The sequence below is a fragment of the Triturus cristatus genome, chromosome 12, assembly GCF_964204655.1.
Source record: "Triturus cristatus chromosome 12, aTriCri1.1, whole genome shotgun sequence".
Taxonomy (NCBI): Eukaryota; Metazoa; Chordata; class Amphibia; order Caudata; family Salamandridae; genus Triturus; species Triturus cristatus.
In genome coordinates, this window is record NC_140595.1 from 775,988,121 (window position 1) to 776,005,789 (window position 17,669).

The 17,669-nt window shown below is 44.7% G+C and overlaps 1 protein-coding gene across 1 annotated transcript in view; it reads left to right on the forward strand.

Moving 5' to 3' along the window:
• DNAH2 (dynein axonemal heavy chain 2) overlaps positions 1-17,669 on the forward strand; it is a 2,945,517-nt gene that overhangs the window by 2,420,676 nt on the left and 507,172 nt on the right. The window contains exon 71 of the mRNA XM_085638712.1: positions 10,518-10,666. Coding sequence (XP_085494838.1) covers positions 10,518-10,666 — 149 coding nt within the window. The remainder of the gene's footprint in view (positions 1-10,517; positions 10,667-17,669) is intronic.

Below are 17,669 nucleotides of genomic sequence, written 5' to 3' on the forward strand. Positions count from 1 at the left end.
GAAACCGCCCTCCTTGCCGCAACAGACGACATCCGCTCCCTCCTGGACACAGGAGAGACAACAGCCCTCATCCTCCTTGACCTTTTAGCGGCCATCAACACAGTCTCCCAATGCACCCTAACACACAGGCGTCACAACACAGGGATCCGGGACAAGGCCCTGGACTGGATCCGCTTATTCCTCTCCAGCAGAACACAGCGGGTCAGACTCCCTCCTTTCCTCTCGGACCCTACTCCGACCACCTGCGGAGTCCCCCAAGGATCCTTCCTTACCCCGACGTTGTTCAACATCTACATGGCTCTGCTCGCCCCCATTGTCAGAACCCACGGACTCAGCATTGTTTCATGCGCAGACGACACCCAACTCATCCTGTCCAACGAACCCAACGCAGCCAAACACAGCTTTCAAGAAGGTATGGAAGCAGTCGCCACATGGATGAAAAGCAGCTCAACACGGACAAAACAGAAGTACTCATCATGGGCCCACACCCCGATTCCTGGTGGACCCCCGCCCTCGGAAGCCAGCCCATCCCCACGGACTACGCACGCAACCTCAGAATCATCCTGGACTCCGAACTCAAAATGGACCGCCAGATCAACTCTGTCGCATCCTCTTGTTTCCACACCCTGCGCCTCCTACGCAAGACCTTCAAATGGATCCCCCTCGAACACAGAAAGACCGTCATTCACGCCCTCGTCAGCAGCAGACTTGGCTAAGGCAACGCACTCTACGCCGGAATCAACAAAAACCTCAACCACAAGCTTCAAAACATCTAGAACGCCACCTCCAGACTAATCCTCAACCTGCCACGACACTGCCACAACACCCGGCACCTGCGCACAATCCACTGGCTCTCCATCGAGGCAAGAATCACCTTCAAGATCCTCACTCACGCACGAATGTATGACGTTACAATGCAAACATTTACAACGCAGTTTTTACATCGTAACATACATTACAACACATGTTTTTACAACGCATGCCATCACAACACATTTTTAGAAACTACATTTACAACGCATTCCATTACAACGTATTCCATTACAACACAGACCATTACAATGCATATTACATTTAGGGCCACAGTAGGGTAAGTGTTGGATAGTGTAGGGGTAAAAATTACTATTCCCACTCCAGTGAGTGCAACAGTAGGGTAAGTGTTGGATAGTGTAGGGGTATAAATTACTATTCTCACTCCAGGGAGTGCAACAGTAGGGTAAGTGTTGAATAGTGTAGGTATAAAAATTACTATTCCCCATTACTTACGTTATAATGCGTTGTAATGGCATGCGTTGTAATGACATGCATTGTAGTGACATGCGTTGTAATGCCTGCGTTATAATGGCATGCGTTGTAAAGGATGTTGCGTTGTAATGACTGTGTTGTAAAGGTAGTGCGTTGTCATGACTGCATTGTAAAGGTTGATTCCCCCCGCGCACACCAAGCCCTCCACAACACCAGACTTGCATACCTGAACATCTGACTCACATTCCATGCACCCCAAAGGACCCTACGATCAGCCCAGCTCTCCCACACCGTGGTCCCTCGCACCGGGAAGTCCAGATCAGGAGACCCCCTCCTTCTCCTTCCTCACGGCCAGAGACTGGAACGCCCTCCCGCTCCTCCTCAGACAGATGACATCACTCCCCAACTTCACTAGGGACCTCAAAACATGGCTCTTCGATAGACCTCCTTGATGGACAGGATCCTGCGCCTCTTCCCCCCCCAGCACCTTGAGACTCTTACGGGTGACTAGTCGCGCTTTAACAAACACATGATTGATTGATTGAGGGAGCCTTTGGCTCTGGCGTAAAACTGGAGAAAGAACATAGGAGTATTCTCCTCTAGGAGGGACCCCCGTGTCATCCTAACCCTTTCCTTAGAGTATTTAAGGGTTCCCCTGTGGGTGGGTCCTCAGATTCATCGTGGGACAAGACTCAGCCCTGAAACTATGTTGCTCTTCAATCGTCTGGACACTAGGACTTTGTTGGACTTCGACTGGAACCAAGACTTCATCAAGGAAGACTCCTGCTGCTCCTGGTCTCGCAGTTCTTCAAGTCTTCTTCATCGTCTGTGTCTGTACTTCGTCCAGGTTCTTCAACAGACCTGTGGGGATCAAGGACATCTGAAGAAATCTCCCTTGGAGTGAAGGAGTTACTCCCCTGCATCTGCAAGCTCCGCAACAAAGCTGACCAGTCTGCTGCTCCTGTCGTCCTGCAGACTTCCCGAGGCCCAGCAACACAGGTGGTGGTTCTGCAACTCCCTCGAGGCCTAACCTGTCTCTCTGCATTTTTGAAGCCAGTATCCCTCATCTGAACCGCTGGGACCAAAACTGTTGCTCACCAAGTCGACTTGCTGTTGCCAAGGCTTGTTGGCTCTGCACTCTAGAGCTCTGCGGGCTACAAGAAGCTGCAGCCTCCAGCATCTCTCCCCTCCAAGATCAGCGTCCTCACCGCATCCTCTGCACCTTGGGTCTTCATCTTTGGTGAGCTGCTCGAGGTCATCTTGTGACCCTGTGCCTTCCTCCTATGGGTCCTCCTGAGGGAGTTCTCGTGCTTCAGTGTGCACCCCTGCTTGCTCCAGGCCTGCTCTGACCCTCCTGCTGTTGGTAAGTCTCTTGGACCTTGCTGGTCCCAACGTTGAGACTTTTTTGTCTACCACGCCAGTTGCGGCTACCAAGGCTTGTTGGTGCTCCCGCCGGACACCGACCATCTAGTCTCCGACATGGGACAGCTCATGCATGGCTCCTGGTCTTCTTCAGCATTGCCTGGTCCTCAGAGCTGCAGCGACAAGGTCACTGTTTTCTCTTCAGAACCTCCCGACATCGGTGAGCATTGTGTCTACGTGCCTCCTGGTCACCTCCGAATGACATAGATTCTGGCCCCCCTGTTTGCCGGTTCATCACTTCCAGAATCCACCCGTGGATTCCACCGGACTCCTTTACAGTCTTCTCCAGCGGCATAGTCTTTGAAGTTGTCCCTTGTTGTTTACCGCAGGTTCCGACATCACTTCACCCCTATGCACCCGGCTTCCCTGATGTAGGTAACCTGGTTCCCTGGGGCATCCACGGGTGGGATGTTTCTCCAACCTTCTGTCTTCCAAAGGGTTTCTTCAGGGTCCTTTGGGAAAGGTCCTTCTTTTTCAAAACTGCAACCGCAACTTCTCCTTTGACTTCCATTGGGGACGCGGCTGTGTTTCCACGCTGCTCCTCTGGGTCTTCTGGTCCAAGTCCTGTTCTCCTTTGTAGTTCGAATTCAACTTTCTAAGTCTCTGGTGTTGTCTCACCCTGAAGACCACTGTATTTCGTGCTACTTACCTCATTGCTTTTGAAATATTTTTTGTATTGTGTTGATATCTCTGGGTAGGAGATATACCAATGTGATAGTGGTATTGTGTTGTAATAAATAGACTTATTTTTTCTAAACACTGTGTTGTTTCTTTTAATCTAATTTACACTACAGATTAAATTAGTAAAACGAGCTGCTTAACACTCCTTCAAGATAAGCCCGGGGTCTTCTCTCCACAGCTTCCACTTTGAGAGCTTTCTAAGGTTATCAAAGACCACTAAAACCCCCATAAGGGTTGCCTGGATTAGTGCAAGGTGCATGACTTGAATGAGTGTGCCAGGCCCCTACACCCTGGAACAGGCTGCAGGCACCTAATGGTCAGGACAAGAAAATGCCAACTTTCTATAATTGGCATTTTGAAGATTGTGACTAAAAATCCAAATTTACTGTTAAAGAGGGCATTAACTTACACATCTTTAGACACCAAATTTGACCTGTTCTCCCGCTCCCAAATAAAAGTTATCACTTATTAAATGTAATAAGGAGACCTTATCCTATGGGAGAAGTAGACCTTGCAGTAGCAAAACAAATGTAAGAGTTTTTCTTTTCACTACCAGGACATCTTGCCCTGTGGGCTTTTCTGGGCCTACCCTAGGGGTGATATATGTTATAAAAAGGAAGGTTTGGGCCTGGTAAAAAGTTTATTTTGCCAGGTCAAAATGGCAGTTTAAAACTGCACACATAGGCTGCAATGGCAGGCCTGAGGCATGTTTAAAGGGCTACTTAAGGAGGGGACTCCATCAGTGCTGCAGTCCCACTAGTAGCATTTAATTTTCAAACTCTAGGTTGGGTGTACGATAAGAAGAGAGCACAAGCACTTTAACACTGGTAATGGTAAAGTTTGCAGGGTCCTAAAGCCAGCAAAATGAAGTCAACATAAGTTAAACCTAGTATTGCAGGAAATGTCTCACCAGTGGCATCTTAAAGGTACATGAAAAGACTGTCCTCATCATAATAGTGGGAAACATCACCCCCTATTCTCCATCATCATGTTGGCTGTGTTCTGAATCTGAAACAAAATCAATGTGAAGAGATTGTACCAGCTGCGCTAAATGTTGTGAAGTGGGGGACTTCAGTCGAGGTGGTATTGGGTTTGCTTCCAAATCCGATAAGATAATACTTCTTCCTCTGGCGTTGGTGGCTCTGATGCACCAGGACAGGCAAAGATCTTGGAGCTGGATTTGAAGTCAGGGTGAGCGTCGGCTTCGGATTTAGGGAAGACACAGCAACAGAGTCAAGAGGCGCAGAAGGCATCAACGACAGATATGCCGATGGTAGCCCACTTGTTGGCCTTCTCATATGCTTTGGGCCAGAAGGTGAGCCAAAGGGAGTCAGAAGGGTGCCAAAAATACTCAACATGGCTTCCTTGAAGCCCTCAACTTGTGGAGTTTCAGATGGACCTTCTAATTCAGGTTGCATTGTTATAAGCTGTAGAATCGGTCCCTTGGTAGAGGACCAGTACTGAGATCAGGAGGCACCTTGACACCCATGTACCTATTCCTGACTAAAGTGGCAAAACGAGAAATAATTAGGCTTCATCTTATTGTGTTTCTTTTTTATTTAGACTTACCTTACAATGTGGAGTGTGAATAGGACCTTTTGCTGGAAAGGATTCAAGAACGGGTATGGGTCAGCATCCTTGACTTTGACCAATTCTGGTACTTAGACCTTGGCTTTATTGTTCCAGATCACTTTGGGACTCATTCATGCGCAATCCCCGCAAGACTTGGGAGTCATCCTAAGAGGCTAGGCACCAGAGCGGTGCACAGACAAAATTTCGAGTTTTTTTAATCGACCTACATTAATATCGAGTTTTAAATATCGTAGAGACAGAATATCGACATCAAGAATATTGGTGACCAGAATATCGACCTAAAGGTAAGCAATGTCAATAATATCGATGTTTTTGTTAGTGTTATGTATTTTAGTATGTATTTTATATGTATTTGTTCCACATGTTTGGTTATGTTTTGTATTTTTTTGAAAATATATGTATTAATTGTTTAGAAGTTAGTCCTTTTTTTTTTTTTTTTAAATTAAATTTTGCATTTTAGTACCGTAGCGGTTTGTGGATTTATAGGGGAATAGGGTGGGAAGTAATTTAATTATAGTAAATTAATTCATAATTTTTAGAAATTATTAATTATTTTTAATTAAATTTTGCATTTTAGTTCTGTAGCGGGCTGTGGGTTTATAGGGGAATAGGGTGGGAAGTAATTGAATTGTAATTAAGTAATTATTATTTTTATTTATTGGTATTGTTAATTTATTTTTAATTGATTATTAATTGCTAATTAATTTGTATTAATTGATTAATTGATAATTAATTGTATACCTTTTTTAATGGAGCGGGTTGTGGCTTTATAATGGAATAGGGTGGTAAGTAACTCAAGTATAATAAATCAATTAATAATTGTTATTTTTTGGTATTTATAATTAATTTGTTTATTAATTATTAATTGGTAATTATTTTTATTAATTAATTGATCAATATATTAATTGTGTTAATTTAGTTTAGGAGTGGGTTGTGTGTTTATGGGAGAATAGGGTTGGATGTAATTTATTATAATTAAGTAATTATTTATTATTATTTATTGGTATTGATAATTAATTTAATTATTAATTGGTAATTCATTTGTATTAATTATTTTTATTGGTATTGATTAACTTATTTTTCATTAATTATTAATTGGTAATTATTTTCTAATAATTGATTAATTGATAATCATATCAATTGTTTTCAATTTTATGCTGAGTGGGTTGTGTGTTTATTGGCGAATAGGGTGGGAAGTAATTTAATGTTATTAAAGTAATTATTAATTTTAATTTATTGGTATGTTTAATTTATTTTTAATTTATGAAGAAATCATTATTTAATTAAAAAAATAATTTAATTGATAACTATGGGGCCCATTAGGTTGGCGGTCGGAAAATCACTCCGACCTCCATGGTAGCGGGAAAAGACCGCCCTCTAGGACCGCCAATCCAATTAGTATGCTCCGCAGTCGAAATTGGACCGCAGCTGTCGGATTCCGGCAGTTAACATTGCTGCGGTTGCTGCTGCCAGCAGCACCGCCGCGATGTGAAAAGGAGCATGTCCTGCAATTCCCTGCACTGCGTGGCAGGCACTGGACAGTGCATGCCATCTGGTACAGGGAAATGGTACCCCCTAGTGCACCCACACCCCCCCAAACACATTGGGGTCCCGCATTGGGCCCCCGGAACCAGTCTCCGCCTTTCAATGGTGGTCCAACCGCAGCGGAAAGGCTGGCTACCGCCGGCATCCTTGGCCCTGATCCACAACAATTGTAGCGGTCCAGCTCCGCCCGCAAGGCAAGCGGGCGGACTGCAACCGGCGGAAATGTGGCGGGCGGAAAATCACACTGCCGCGATCACGACCGCAATGCTAATCGAACCGGCAGTTTCCCGGCTTTCAATGGCGGGCGGATGGCCGCTGCTGGTCATCCGCCCGCCATCCTAATCGACCCTTATGTTATTTTTAACCCCTTTCCATACTGTTGCAGTTTCCGGAGTGGGAATGGTAATTTTTACCCCTATGCTATCCAACACTTTACTTACTGTTGCACTCTTTGGAGTGGGAATAGTAATTTTTACCCCTACGCTATCCAACACTTTCCCTACTGTTGTACTCTCTGGAGTTGGAATAGTAATTTGTATCCCTACTCTATCCAACACTTTCCCTACTGTTGCACTCACTGGAGTGGGAATAGTAATTTTAACCCTTTCGCTATCCTACACTTTCTCTACTGTTGCACTCTCTGGAGTGGGAATAGTAATTTTTACCCCTACGCTATCCACCACTTTCCCTACTGTTGCACTCTCTGGATTGGGAATAGTAATTTTTACCCCTACGCTATCCAACACTTTCCCTACTGTTGCACTCCCTGGAGTTGGAATAGTAATTTTTACCCCTACGCTATCTAACACTTTCCCTACTTTTGCACTTTCTGGAGTTGGAATAGTAATTATAACCCCTACGCTATCCAACACTTTCCCTACTGTTGCACTCTCTGGAGTTAGAATAGCAATTTTTACCCCTACGCTATCCAACACTTTCCCTACTGTTGTACTTTCTGGAGTTGGAATAGCAATTTTAACCCCTTCGCTAGTCAACATTTTCCCTACTGTTGCACTCTCTGGTGTGGGAATAGTCATTTTTACCTCTACGCTGTCCAACACTTTCCTTACTGTTGCACTCACTGGAGTGGAAATAGTGATTTTTACCCCTATGTTATCCAACACTTTCCCTGCTGTTACACTCTGTGGAGTTGGCATTGTAATTTGTACCCCTACGCTATCCAACACTTTCCCTACTGTTGCACTCTTTGGAGTGGGAATATTAATTTTTTTCTCTCCCCTATCCAATATTTTTTCTGTATTGTTTTAGTTAATGTTGTGTATTATTTATTTTAAAAACATTAAAAATATTGTCGTTTTTTAATTTGTTATATATATTTTTTATTTATATTATTTTTGTATGTGCATATATGTATTTATAGTTTATAAAATGTTTTAACAATTTATAAGTTATTAAAATAATTATTTATGAATATTATTAAGTATATATATCATATTTCATATGTATGTTTAATTTATTTTAACAATATATGTATTAGTTATTATTTTTAAACATTTTAAAATATTTTTAACTACGTTGCTTTTAAAATTTCCGTGTTATTTACTTTATTTTACATTATTTCTTAACATTTAAAAAAACTATATTTTTTACAACGATGTTTTTGACATCGATATTTTTTTCTTGATATTTTTGTACTTAACATGATGTAGATAGGATGTCGATATTCTTGACTTTGATATTTTTGTCACGATATTTTTGTAATCGCTATTTTTTCGGTGATTCCACCAGAGCCATACCTGGTTGGCATCTTTCACCGACGTCTGCTTTTGACAGTACCTTCAAGGCTTAAAGCCTGCAGTCTTGGATGGGACATAATCTGCACTCTATAGAGAAAATAGTTGTCAAAAACTTGTCAATAAGACTAGAAAAAGTTATGGGAGTGAGCTCTGGATCCACATCCGAAGGCACGGAAAGAAAGAAACTGATGGCAGCGAGCAAGGGTGAAGCATACATGTGGCTCTGGCATCACTTCCGGGGTGGGGCAAAACTGACACAGAGCTGCATGATGCCACCTACTTGTGCGTGGAATCAGTATTTAAAATAATCTGCAGATCCAGTTTGACGCCTAGGGGTATTCCACAAGGTGAGTAATGTACAGTTAGGAATATCTATTAGAAACAGAGTTTTATTTCAAATAATTAAAATATGGTGTACTCTACCTTGAACTTCGTAATCCCTCACTCTATGGATTTTATTACAGCTACGTATATTAATAATATTAACCATTTATGATGAGCACACAAGGAAAGAAATTGTCTCTTTGCAGTTTGATGATAATTATTATTACTATATTTAATTGTATTCATTCTATCAAATTGAAAGGACTGAGATGGCCAGGTCACATTTCAGATAAGTCTTGACTTCGGAAAAAGGGGTGGTGACACCCTAATTCGAGCCAGAAGAGTGGAGAGATTCTTCCGCTGGTTGAAGAGGAGCTAGAGGGATACATCCTCCCTATTTAAGACTAACAGACAAAAAAGTATCCCACCCTGTTACTGTATGTTACGCGAGGCACTACTCTTGACAGGTGGTACACCATCCACTTAGTGGCAGTGAAGGAAAAAATTCCTTTTTGTTATACAACCGTCACACACTCTAGTAGTGTCACGCTTCATCGTCGGGTTCACCCTGACTCCTTAAGGTCAGGGTGGGCTCGACCGTATTTCAGGGAGCACTTAGGAGAAGTAGTCCAGGAGGTTTAAAGATTAAAAATCCTATCCCTTCATTAGTGGAGTGAATGGGGATATTAAAAGTGATAAGAAGTAGGGTGGTGAGGATACAACGTTCCTATGACCCTAATGCCAATATGTTTTAGTCCTTGAAAACTGGCCCCAGTGACTCCTGGGCTTTCTTCAGGGCAATTCAGATTTCCTCCCTGGAATTTTATAAGGTTCTACCTTTTTTTTTGTTTGAAAGTGTGCAGAGTACTGCACCTAAAACCGGCCTGGTATATACTTAGCCTCAATCCGGTCTTTTGATCTGATGTCCAACCTGTGAATAAAAACAGTTAATGATGACTGTTACTCTTTGTGCCCATCTCATGCTGCGCACGTCACATTTCAAGCAATGCAAGCTACACATGCATCTTATGCGACTGATGTTACAAAATGGAGTGAATACATAGAGCAGACTGTGACATTGCTTCTGGAGCTTGAGTCCAGACTGTGACATCATTTGTGGAACCAGACATCATACTATGACATCACTCCTTGAACTTGACATTAGACAGAGCCATAGCAACTTGATGTCGGCCCCCAAAAGAGCTGTCATTCACCATTTGTCATCAAAGAATACAAATCATAGCCTAAAATAAACTCTGACTCTCCCAATAAAATGAACAGTAAGAAAGTAAAAAGAATTGTGAAATGACAGATTAATTATTAAAATTCAAAGCCCTTAAAGTTCTTATTAAAATACTAATCTCATATTGGATATCCCACTCTGCCCTGACCAACTTGGTAGAGACCTGTGTGTTTTTTTGGTATGGTTGAGATGTACAGCAGTCTCTTATTCTTTGAGGTTAATACATCTGCTTGAAATTATTTGGAGAAAGTAACCTCTTTGATGTACTGAGGTCTCCCCTTGACATTGTATGCACTAAATAACAGAAACCTGTAATTTCTGCACACTTTCTGTGCCATTTGTTTTCTGAACTGAATGCATCAGCATGCCCTGCATTTGCTTTCACCTATATCTCTCTAGATAACTTGTTGTCTTGCTGTCTTCCCTCGTGGTCATGGTCACCTGCTCAGTGATATTTTGCAACAAGCCTGTGACCTATGTTCTTGCTTCAGTCAAGCTCTGTATCACTAAACTGCAGCCATTTATACAAAAAAACCTTGTCCTGCTTTGGCTTGCACAAGTAAAATTAAATGTGAACAGCTTGGATGTCCAGCGGGTCTCCTAATTAGTGCATAAACAGTGTGTATCTTTGCTCCTACAAAGTTGTCATATATATTTTGTGATGTGTCCCAGGTTGAAGTTTTTATTCTTTTCCATTTGTCATACAGCTGGACGGCTACAAATAAAGATTGGCGACAAGGAAATTGAGTACAATCCTGCTTTCCGTTTCTATATCACTACAAAATTGTCCAATCCACATTATACCCCTGAGGCCTCTTCCAAAACCACAATTGTCAACTTTGCAGTCAAGCAACAGGTGAGTTTTTCTTGCCTCATCATACGTTAGAAAACTAAAACTTGGCCATGTGCATGAATGATACTGTGACATGCTAATCTAATGAGCTTCTAAGAGAATCAGTGCATCACTGTATCATGCCATTGTTTCTTCTCTTTAAATAAACAAATGATGCAAAAAAGAGACTCGGTGCAAATGCAGTTTCCTTTAAAAATAACTACAGTGAGAAGAAGTATAGTTGGTAGAAGATCATTGTAGAAGATAAAAAGTTACCAATTGTGAGGCCTAACACTAATGGATAGAAAAGGTGTGCACTTAGTCTCTGATGCAAAATGGCTTATGTGAAGCTTCCCCCTGGGCTTTTGAAACTCATTGCCTTGCTTTCTAATACGTGGTCTGCTCAAGAGTGTTACTAGCAGCAGATAGCATTTTGACTTCATAAACTGAAAGACAATATGGATTAAAACAAGGGTTCCACTTGTCCTTCTGTTTTGTACCTACATAATATTCCGCAAATGTTTAGCACATAAGAAAGTTCCCGCAGACTCGGTCTCCATTTCAGTCCAACTGGAATGTATGCTAATGATACAATTGCTTTCAATCTCATTGAGATTGCATTCCAGTGTCACTGCGATACTTTATCGATATATACGAAACAGCACCTCAATAGTTTCTAAGTATAAGAAATTTATTGTTCGAGGCATATGAGCTGCAGATTATACACTGTGCATAGATCGCCATCTGGTGTTGGGCCCGGATGTTTGCAGTTTGTTTTTCCTCTTGGAAAGTCTTTGGAAGTCACGAGGTCGGTGACTCCTCCTCTGGTTAGTATTGCGCATGGGCTTCGGCTCCATCCTCAGATTGTTTTTTTCCGCCATCGGGCTCGGATGTAATACTTCGCGCTCCGGTTCCGAACTTCCCAGTTCACCGATCAACGCACAAATCCTCGCTCATCGAGCTTCTTCAAAGATAATAAATCATCTTACTCATCTTCTCTTCGGCACTTCTTCGATTCCGGTCGTCGACGGCGGCCTTCGGGCCTATTCCGGCTCCGGTCTCGGCTGATGGAAAGAACTCCCTTCAAGAAGTGCCCTCGATGTGGGTCCAAGTTTCCCCACACCGATCTTCATGAGGTGTGCAACCTCTGCCTCTCCCCAGAACACGAGGCCCGAGACTGTCCCGCCTGCAAGTCTTTTCGCTCAAAAAGACCATTCGAGATCGACGGGCTAGACACAACATGGCGCACTCCTCGACCTCCGCTCTAGTCAACATCTTCGGGGACGACGTCGAAGCTCCGGGACAGCAGGACATCGAACAGGAGGATGACGACCTCGTCAGCGCTTCCGAGGCCGACGACTCAGATGGAGGACATCACCCCGGCGCAGCGGGTCATGAGTACAATTCCCCCTCCCACGCCCACGCCGATACCAAAAAAGGCTTCGGTCACACTTTCGCCTCCGGGCCTAGGCAAGACTAAGGACACTGCTTCTCACACCCCACCTTCGGGCCCGGTAAAGAAGCCTATTAAGCCTTCCGGCAGCTCGGGCTCGAGCCAGCCGACCACCGGTGCCGAGAAACACCCTTCGGCACCGATGAAAAAATCGGCCTCCACCTCCACACCGAACCCGGCACCGAAGTCTTCGGTGTCGAAACCTGCTCCTCCGGCGCCGACCAAACATCACAAGGCCCTCGGCACCGACACTCCCCGTGCCGAGACCTTCTTCGGCACCGACCAAAAAATCGGAGGTCCCAAAGAAGCACGGCTTCGATAAGCCTAAAAGACCGTCGGCCCCGAAACCTTCGGCGCCGACCGAACAACCAGTGTCGCAGGAACTCTTCACACCGGATCCTCTGCAAAAAACAGTCACCAAGGATCCAAAAACTGGACACTTGACATTGTCTTAAAAAAAGAGACACTTAGACAAGCCGGCTCCACCTCCACCTCCAAAGAGAAAGGACATTGCTACTTCTCCTTTCAGGGTGCCTTCCCCACCTCCTCCACCTCCTCCACCCTCTCCACCTCCACCCCCCCACCTCATCGTTCCCCACCTTGTCTCCTGTCCCAGACGATTTGGGAGACCCTTATTATGATCCAGCAGATGTGCCACAAGACCCCACCCCTACTGGATCTCCAGACCCATGGGATGATTATAACAATCCGGACATCCCAGATGTCCCACAGCATGACCTTTACCCATCTAGGCCATCCCCACCTGAAGATTCCTTGGGTTTTCACCATTTGTTACAACGGGCGGCCCACTACCACGGGGTGGAGTTACATACGGACCCAGTGGAGGAGGATTTTCTCCTAGACACCTTTGACGATACACATAGGTCTACTGCCATTCTACCTATGATAAAGGGCGTAATTAAACATGCCCCTGAGGTTTTTAAAGACCCAGTCAGGGCCAGGGTCCTAAATCCTCGTATAGAGAAGAAATACAAAGCCGCCCCCACAGACCCTTCTTACATTAAAGGCCCTGCACCATTGGATTCCCTAGTGGTATCTACAGCTAGGAAGCGCTCAAATTCTCAGGCGTCAGGCGAAGCACCCCCACCTGACAAAGTGTCCAAGCTCCTAGACGCGTCAGGGAAGCGCACTGCATCACAAGCTGCCAATATATGGCGTATCGCCAATACGCAAGCACTGCTGGCCCGATACGACAGGGCGCACTATGATGAGCTACAGACCATCATGCACCATCTCCCTGAAAAGTACAAGACTAGGGCTAATGAACTGATTCAAGAGGGGAAAACAATCACTAATACCTCGATACGCTGTGCCCTAGATGCAGCAGATACAGCCTCCAGGGCCATAAACACCAGTGTCCTTCTCCGTCGCCATGCCTGGCTCAGAGTTTCAGGGTTTAAACCGGAGGTACAAGCCTCTATATTAAACCACCCATTCGCCCAAGATCATCTATTTGGCCCCAAAGTAGACGAAGCCCTCGAAAAAATGAAAAAAGATACAGACACGGCCAAATCCATGGGAGTCCTGTAGTCACATACTCCCAGGCGCTCCTTTCGCCGCTCATCCTTTCGGGGCACGGGCAGAGGCTACTCCTCGAATAGTGCATCCACGTCCTACAAATCCCCTCCTCAATCTACCTTCACAAATGGTTATCAAAGAGGCGGATACAGAGGCAATAATAATAAGGGCAGAGGCAAGACAAATACCGCCCGCTCTGCCACACCTCCTGCCCAATGACTTTCCCCCGCTCCCTCCAGACCATTCCACTCCGGTCGGGGGCAGACTACAACATTTCCTTCACGTCTGGGAGACAATCACCTCAGACAGATGGGTGACACAAATTATTCACTCAGGGTATTGCCTAGAATTAACATCTACCCCCCCAAACATTCCACCCAGGCACCGCCCTATGTCTCAAGAACATACTGTGCTACTAACACAAGAGGTGATCTCCCTCCTGCAAAAAGGGGCAATAGAGCAGGTCCCCATAAATCAACAAAATTTGGGGGTCTACTCCCTGTACTTTCTGATTCCAAAGACGGACGAGGCTCTACGACCTATCCTAGATCTCAGACCTCTAAACACCTACATACATTCAGACCATTTTCACATGGTAACCCTTCAACAGGTTCTTCCACTCCTCTCCCAGAACGATTTTCTCACCACTCTGGATTTGAAAGACGCATACTTTCACATTCCAATACACCAGTCTCACAGAAAGTACCTCAGATTTGTGGTGGACGGACAACACTACCAGTTCAAGGTGCTCCCGTTCGGGGTAACAACAGCACTAAGGGTTTTCACCAAGTGCCTGGAGTAGTGGCTGCACACCTCAGAAGACAGCACATTCACGTCTTCCCGTATCTGGACGATTGGCTCATAAAAGCCACGTCCTACCAACAATGTGTGCAACATACTGCCGCTACGGTCCGATTACTTCACCAGCTAGGTTTCACGGTGAACCATCAAAAATCCCACCTGGTACCATCACACACAAAACAATATCTCGGAGCCACCATAGACACCTCAAAAGCCATAGCCTATCCCAATCCTGCCAGGATTGCAAAAATACAGGCTCTGCGTCAAAAATTCCTATGTCAACACTCTCTCCCAGCAAGAGTGTTTATGCAGCTCATAGGGATGATGGCCTCTTGCATCTTTATAGTGCCCCATGCAAGACTCCAAATGCGTCCACTCCAAGAGTGCTTAGCACGCCAGTGAAACCAGGCCCAGGGACAACTGACAGATCTGGTGTTGGTAGACGGTCGCACCCATCGCTCTCTGCAGTGGTGGAACACCACAAACCTAATCCTAACAGCAGATGCATCACTCTCCGGCTGGGGAGCTCATCTGTTACATCTCACAGCACAAGGCACATGGACGCCACAACAGAAGTTACTCCACATCAACCATCTGGAGTTACTGGCGATCTTCCTCGCCCTAAAATCCTTCCAGACGATTTCAGGCAAGGCAGTCCTCATTCGCACAGACAACATGACTGCCATGTACTACATTCAAAAACAGGGGGGTACACACTCTCCACAGCTCTCTCGGTTAGCACAGAGCATATGGAGATGGGCAATTCCACAAAAGATTTTTCTCCTAGCCCAACACGTCCCAGGAGTCCAAAACACTGTGGCAGATCTGCTCAGCAGACAGACACAGCAGATCCACGAGTGGGAACTTCACCCACAAAATCTTCACCCGTTCTTTCAGAAGTGGGGGCATCCACACATAGACCTATTCGCCACCCACGAAAACAAAAAATGCCCAAGCTTCGCCGCCAGATATCCACACCCATTGTCCAAAGGCAATGCGATATGGATGAACTGGTCAAACAAATTTGCATACGCTTTTCCACCTCTCCCACTAATTCCATTAGTGGTGCGAAAGCTACAACAGTATTCCCTAACTCTGATCCTAGTAGCTCCAACATGGGCCAGACAACCGTGGTACACCACACTGCTGGAACTCTCTGTAGTACCACACCAAAAGCTACACCTCTCACCATGCCTCCTAACCCAGAACCATGGAGAGATCAGGCACCCGGACCCAGCTCAGCTCAACCTTGCGATCTGGCTCCTGAGGTCCTAGAATTCGGATACCTTAACCTTCCCCCTGATTGCATGAACATTATCAGGGAATCTAGACGCCCTACTACTAGAGCGTGCTATGCAGCAAAGTGGAAAAGATTTGTTGTTTACTGCCACAACAACACAATCAATCCTTTAAATGTATCCATACAGCACATTATATGTTATTTACTCCATTTACAAAGGTGTAACCTAGCATATACTTCCATTCGGTTACACCTCGCTGCAATTGCTGCTTATTTACAGAACAGGCAGCACCTCTCACTTTTCAAAGTGCCTGCCATCAAGGCCTTTATGAAAGGCCTCAAAAGAGTAATTCCACCCAGAGGGCCACCCTCACCTGTCTGGAACTTGAATATAGTCCTCACACGGTTAATGGGACCCCCTTTCGAACCATTACATAAATGCGAGCTGCAATTTCTCACATGGAAAACAGATTTTCTGGTGGCCATCACTTCCCTCAGAAGGGTTAGTGAAATACAAGCACTCACTATACAGGAACCTTTTCTCCAGATGCATCACAACAAGGTTGTACTCCGCACCAACCCCAAATTTCTACCCAAAGTCATTTCTCCATTCCATCTAAACCAGTCGGTAGAATTACCAGTCTTTTTCTCGCAACCCCAAACAGTTGCGGAAAGGGCTTTACACACACTGGATGTTAAAAGGGCTTTACTTTACTACATCCAGAGGACACAACGTTTCAGGAAAACCAAACAGCTATTTGTCTCCTTCTCCCCACCACACAAAGACAACCCTATTTCTAAATCAGGGATAGCTAGGTGGATTGTAAAATGCATACAGATTTGCTACCACAAAGCAAAACGAACGCTATCAGTTCCCCCTAAAGCCCACTCTACAAGGAAGATAGGGGCTTCTATGGCTTTCCTAGGGAACATACCACTAGATGACATCTGCAAGGCTGCGACATGGTCAACACCGCACACCTTCACGAAACATTACTGTGTAGATGTGCAAACCAAGCAACAAGCTAGTGTGGGCCAAGCTGTACTAAAAACACTGTTTCAAACAACTGCAACGGATGCTGGTGGTCGCCGCTAGGGTTGGGTACTGCTATATAATCTATGCACAGTGTATAATCTGCAGCTCATATGCCTCGAACGAAATATGCTACTTACCAGTATGCATCTGTTCTTGGCATGTAGAGCTGCAGATCTATACACGCCCACCCGCCTCCCCGGCTACCTGTATCCGTTCCAGTCTTATCTTATTTAGATACAATACACATGGGTTTCTTTACTGTTACTACTACGCTCCATCATTCCCTGCTGGCGAAAAACAATCTGAGGATGGAGCCGAAGCCCATGCGCAATACTAACCAGAGGAGGAGTCACCGACCTCGTGACTTCCAAAGACTTTCCAAGAGGAAAAACAAACTGCAAACATCCAGGCCCAACACCAGATGGCGATCTATGCACAGTGTATAGATCTGCAGCTCTAAATGCCGAGAACAGATGCATACCGGTAAGTAGCATATTCCTTTTCAAAGAACCGGAAATGCATCTATTTTTGTTGGAGTATAGACGTATTAGAAAGGCTATTTTAGGATGAGTATTTAAGCTTGTCTTTTTCTCAGAATCTGTCTAATAGTTCCCATTTAAAAATGAATCTTGGAAGGTTCTGCTGTACTGTGGGGACATTCATGCCTTTAACAGATATTTGAGCAATTGCATTTTCTGCTTCTTTTAAAGGTTTATAATATGAAGGTGCCTCCAACGCCTTTATATGGAATTAAACATAGAGACATGGTGTCTTTCTTCTTCCTCAATAGAATAGAGGATAATGTATTGAAAAGCATATGCTCCTTGAAATGATCTGTACCTGTGGAAGCCCTTGAAAAAGAAGTTTGCAGAGTGAATAGATATTTGATTGGCTTAGGGAAAATAATAGGCTGGATGTGCCAAACACATCTTGCTTCCAATACTCCCTTACAAGCTTT